The sequence below is a fragment of the Ictidomys tridecemlineatus genome, chromosome 14 (genome assembly GCF_052094955.1).
Source record: "Ictidomys tridecemlineatus isolate mIctTri1 chromosome 14, mIctTri1.hap1, whole genome shotgun sequence".
Taxonomy (NCBI): domain Eukaryota; kingdom Metazoa; phylum Chordata; class Mammalia; order Rodentia; family Sciuridae; genus Ictidomys; species Ictidomys tridecemlineatus.
The window spans coordinates 25878134-25883674 of NC_135490.1; the positions used below are offsets into that span (position 1 = coordinate 25878134).

General features: G+C 37.7%; 1 protein-coding gene across 1 annotated transcript; it reads left to right on the forward strand.

The window, feature by feature from the left end:
- The first annotated feature begins 1931 nt into the window (after positions 1 to 1931).
- Positions 1932 to 4425, forward strand: Adam29 (ADAM metallopeptidase domain 29). Its single transcript, XM_005325542.3, has one exon. The coding sequence runs from the start codon at positions 2062 to 2064 to the stop codon at positions 4423 to 4425; it is 2364 nt and encodes a 787-aa protein (XP_005325599.2). The 5' UTR covers positions 1932 to 2061.
- The last annotated feature ends 1116 nt before the right edge of the window (positions 4426 to 5541 follow it).

Here is a 5541-nt window from a genome sequence, read left to right on the forward strand (position 1 = left end):
ATAGGAGACATAAAATCATCATAGGAAGTAATTTCTTTTTCTATCTAGATTAAATAATATTATGGCCTTCTTTTGTGGGCTGAATTCCAATTAAAGGGAGGAAAGGGATGGGGGATGGAAATAGAGAAGACAGTGGAATGAATCTGACATAACTTTCCTATGTACATATATGAATATACCACGATGAATCTCCACATCATGTACAACCACAAGACTAAGATCCTAATTAGAATAAAATGTACTCCATGTTTGTATAAATATGTCAAAATATACACCACTGTCATGTATAACTAAGAAGAAATTTAAAAAGAAAGAAAAAATGTTTAATTTGAGAATTTAAAAAAATTTCAATATTATCCTAGTTTTCCTTACTTTGAAAAGGATACAGCTCAATCCTCACTGGTACCTGCTAGAGGTTAAGAGGGCCCTTCTATTTCACCTCATGTCATTGGATCACTTTCAGGCCTGGGGAGAGGAGAATCAGAAGCTACTGGGCTTAGGTCTTCCTATGTCACTTGGTAGAGGGATGTGAAATGTTGGTCTTTATGGATGGTACACCTATGGCTAATTGAGGCTCCATTTCACTGCCCTTATTGTGGAGCTAACTAAGAGTTTGGTACTACCTTTTATAGGCAGATATGTTAGTTATTTGGTTATTTAATGAAAGTTAGATTGTTCAATCAGTGCCATGATGTTGCTAATGTGTGTGCAATGGACAGCCCATCAGTACACCGAGTGTTTTTGTTGGACCTATCAAATGTCTGAAATTGCCATTATGGAAAAGGTTCTGGGGCACCTCACTAGGTATTTGTTGAAAATTTCATTTTCAGTCATTTTTCCAGAAAGTAAAATTTCAGTTCTGGACTTTCTTGTTATTTGTTTTTGTTTTGTTTTGGTCTGTACTTTTTGGAGGTTCTGAGTGAAGATCTGACCAGCATCCCATTTGGGATATATATTACAGAAAAAAGGAAAATTCAAAAAATTCACTGTGTTATCATTATTTAAGTTCAGAAATCACTGTTCAGTGTGTCTTTTTCTTTTTAGCTTTCAAGGTCTTTTTGTTGTTGTTGTTTTCCATTGACTTGTTTCTACTTTATTATGTTGTATTTAGAGAGAAGAATAAAGGAAAACTGAGAATATACCACTTTGTTCCAGAACACAAATTGATCACATATGTTGAGTAATATTCTTTAAAAATGTAATCAAGTATAAATACTTTATGAATAATACTTATGTCATTCCAAGGAATAATCACTATCAAGGTGACCATTATTTATTATTTACATAAGTAAGCCAGGCATTATGTGATGTTGGTATTCATGAAAGAAACAAATAATGTTGTTGAGTATCTTCCAGTTGGACAAAGCTAATGAGAAGAGAAAATTGGGGAAGAGAATTAAATAATTATTGAGCCATAGGGAGGTAAACGGTAGCTAATACATAGGAAATCTAAAATATAACATAAGAGTGATTTTTAAAAATTTCTTAGGTAATGGTATCAACTAATTTATCATTTAAAATTGAAAAGACATTAGTACTTATGTCAATTTAATGTGTGTAGATTGGAACTGTTTAAGCAGTTTAAGATCTATTATTAGATTAACCTTAAGAATTTTTGTTATATTTATTGTGAAAATGTTTGCAAATGTTCATATATTTAGAAAATAATATAATTAATCCATTTTTATCCATCATTCACATCCAGTGATTATTAATCAAGGCCAGTTTTCATTCTCTTTACACCCTCTGGCTCCCTCTTCCTTAACAATATTTATCAGCAAATTCCAGGCAGTTTCTTGTGTCAGTCCTTGATTAAAGCACAAACCACTTTTATCTTACCCTTTCTCTTTCTTCTCACTATGCCCTCTCATATGTACTTCCATCCACATATTGCTTTTTATCTTACTTGCAGGGATACAGAGAGAGAGCTCTGATGATTCGGCTCTGCCAGAGGACAGATCCTAAATGATTAGCCCTGGTACACAGAAGAATTAGCCACGCAAGCTATGACTCCTAGATCTGACTTCTTCAAACAAATTTTGTTGTAGGTGTGGCTTCATAATGAATATGATTGATGCTCTCTTATACACTAGGGTCTTATTCCTGCTTGACTGGTTTGGAGTATCTTGGTCCTTTTCTAGGCTCACCCAGACTGAGCACCCCCAATACCACAGCCCCCCAGATGTGGTGATTCCTTTGAAGGTAACTGACACTACTGGAAAAATGAGACCTCCAGGTTGGGTGTCTTATAGCATGAATTTTGGGGGCCAGAGACACATTGTTCACATCAAGGCCAAGAAACTTTTGCTGTACAAACACCTACCAGTGTTTACCTACACAGACCAAGGTGCTCTGCTTGAGGACCATCCTTTTATCCAGAATGGCTGCTATTATCATGGTTATGTGGAGGGGGACCCAGAATCCATGGTTGCCCTCAGTAATTGTTTTGGGGGCTTTCGAGGAATGTTAGAGATAAACAACATTGCTTATGAAATCATGCCCATGATGTTTTCTACCACATTTGAACATCTGGTTTATAAGATGGACAATGAGGAGACAGAATCCCTAACACGAAGATCGGGCTTTATGAAAGATAAAATAACATGCCAAATAGAATTTCAAGAGGTTAATAATTTCACTCTGAAGCAAAGTTCCTATGAAGGCTGGTGGACCCATTATAGGATTATTGAAATTGTAGTGGTGATTGACAATTATCTATACGTTCACTATACAGGGAATGTTTCAAAAATTATGATGGATCTGTTTATTGTGTCAAATATAGTGGATTCCATTTATAGTGTTCTGGATATAAAGGTGTTAATGTTTGGTTTGGAGTTGTGGACTAATAAAAATCCCATTGTAGTAGATGATGTAAGAAAATCTCTGGATCTGTATTGCAAGTGGAAAACTGAAAATATTCTTCCCCGGTTAAAGCATGATACCACACATCTTTTTATATACAGGCATTTAAGAGGATTAAGTGGCCTTGGCTCAACAAAGGGAATGTGTAATCCACTTCGTAGCTGTGCAATTGTTACTTTTATAAACAGAACCTTGACCCTATCTGCAATTGCTGTGGCTCATCATTTAGGTCATAATTTGGGGATGCCCCATGATGACCCTAGTACATGTAAGTGCTTACCACGTAAATGTATAATGCATGAGGATAACCCACCAACACCCAAATTTAGCAATTGCAGTTATAGTTATTTTTGGTGGTTTACCCTAGAAAGGGCACAATGTTTGTTTGAGCATCTATATACAAAGGATATCTTCTTCAGAAAACGCTGTGGGAATGGTATTGTTGAAGATCAAGAGGAATGTGACTGTGGACCTTTACGGCATTGTGCAAAAGATCCCTGCTGTATGCCAAATTGCACTCTGAGTTATGGGTCAACTTGTGCCTTTGGGCTTTGTTGTAAAAACTGCCAGTACTTACCATCAGGAGAAGTGTGTAGAAAAGAGGCTAATATATGTGACCTTCCAGAGTGGTGCAATGGAACTTCCCATAAGTGCCCAGATGATGTATTTGTGGAAAATGGAATTCCCTGTAATACCTCAGCCTACTGCTATGAAAGAGAATGTAATGACCGCACTGCACGATGCAGGCAGATTTTTGGCCGAGAGGCAAAAAGTGCAGCTGAGATTTGCTACACACGAGTAAACACACAAGGTTCTCGTTTTGGCCACTGTGGTCTCAGAGGCTCTACATATGTAAAATGTAATGTCTCAGATGTCTTGTGTGGGAGAATTCAGTGTGATGGTGTGAAAGAAGTTCCTTCACTGGATCAGCATACTACTGTGCATTGGGCTCACTACAATGATGTAAACTGCTGGGGTACTGATTACCATCATGGAATGAAGATTCCTGATATTGGTGATGTGAAAGATGGCACAGAGTGTGGTCATGACCATCTCTGCATCCATAGACAATGTGTCCATATATCCATCTTGGACAGTAATTGCTCACCCTCATTCTGTAACATGAGGGGCATCTGCAACAATAAACATCACTGCCATTGCAACTATCTGTGGGACCCTCCCAACTGCGAGATACAAGGCCATGGAGGTAGTGTTGACAGTGGCCCACCTCCTAGAAGAAAGAGGACAACCAGATTTTGTTTCCTGTGCCTAATATTATTTATTATTTTGTGCATTTTAATACTTTGTTGTATTCGGCTTTGTTTAAAGGGAAGAAAGAAAGAAGAGCAAGAAGTTGATCAACAACCTACGGCAGTAGGGAAAGGATTACAGAGCCAACCTCCCTCAATGGTTTCCCAGCGACCACAATCAATTCCAAGAGCCCCATCCAGAATTTCAAGAACCCCATCTGCAATTCCAAGAGTCCCATCCAGACCAGGTTCAAGAGTCCCATCCAGACCAATTTCAAGAGCCTCATCCAAACTAACTTCTATTAAAAGATAATTCCTGATATGTTTCTACTTTATTCACTGTTTTAAATAACTTAAAGATTTGTTCTTGAATTTTGCTTCTTTATTGGCACATGGGTGAAGTACTATTTTTAAGTTATTGCTCCTCAACTCCAAAACTCATATCTATTTTTTACTCTTCTTTTTCTTCTTCTTCTTCTTTTTTTTTTTTTTTTGAGTACTAAGGATTGAACTCAGGGGCACTCGACAACTTAGCCACATCCCCAGCCCTGTTTTGTATTTTATTTAGAGACAGGGGTCTCACTGAGTTGCTTAGCACCTTGCTTTTGCCGAGGCTGGCTTTGAACTCATGATCCTTCTGCCTCAGCCTCCTGAGCCTCTGGAATTACAGGCAAGTGCCACTACACTTGGCCCCATATTTCTATTTTACTAGTCCTCTTCTGATAGGGTCCTGCAATATGAGAATGAACAGTAACCTAGAAATCTGGTTCATTTTGTCCTGTTTATGTCAGTATTTCCTGAATAACAAATTTTGTATTCACAGTGATAATTGGTTTTAATCCCACATGCACACCGTTTCCTCTCTTCCTTGTACTCACTCCAATCCTCCCCTCCTCTTCCTCCTCTTTCTTTGTCTTCTCCTTCTCCTTCTTTGCATACCAATCTCATTGTCAGCTTCAGAGATAGCAGCATGGCTGTCTCAAGTGCTACCCTAAGAGTTCTAGATCCTAGCTGTTCCAGCTCTTTACCAATATCCTAAATTTTCCATCTCCAGATTAGCAATACCATTAGAGTTCAGAGTTACAAATCCCTGTGCCAGTTCTACAGGTTGGAAGGTTCAAGAAACCCCAGCCTCTTCCATTTGCTCCTCAACTGCATGAATGAAATCACCCTCTTGCAATAATTAATAGCACAGTGTTTCTCTTACCTTGTTCTATTTTTCAACTGTTGTTTACTCAATTCCTTGTATTTAATACTTCTCTCAAAAATCACTGTTCTGGTTTCTCCTCTTCTGACTGAACCCTGACTATTACTATGTTGGCATAATGGAAAAAGCAGGAATGAGGGGGGTATCACAACTTTTATTTATTTATTTTTCACTGCTTTTTACCATCTTTGAAAAATTACTTAGTTTACTTCAAAATAATGT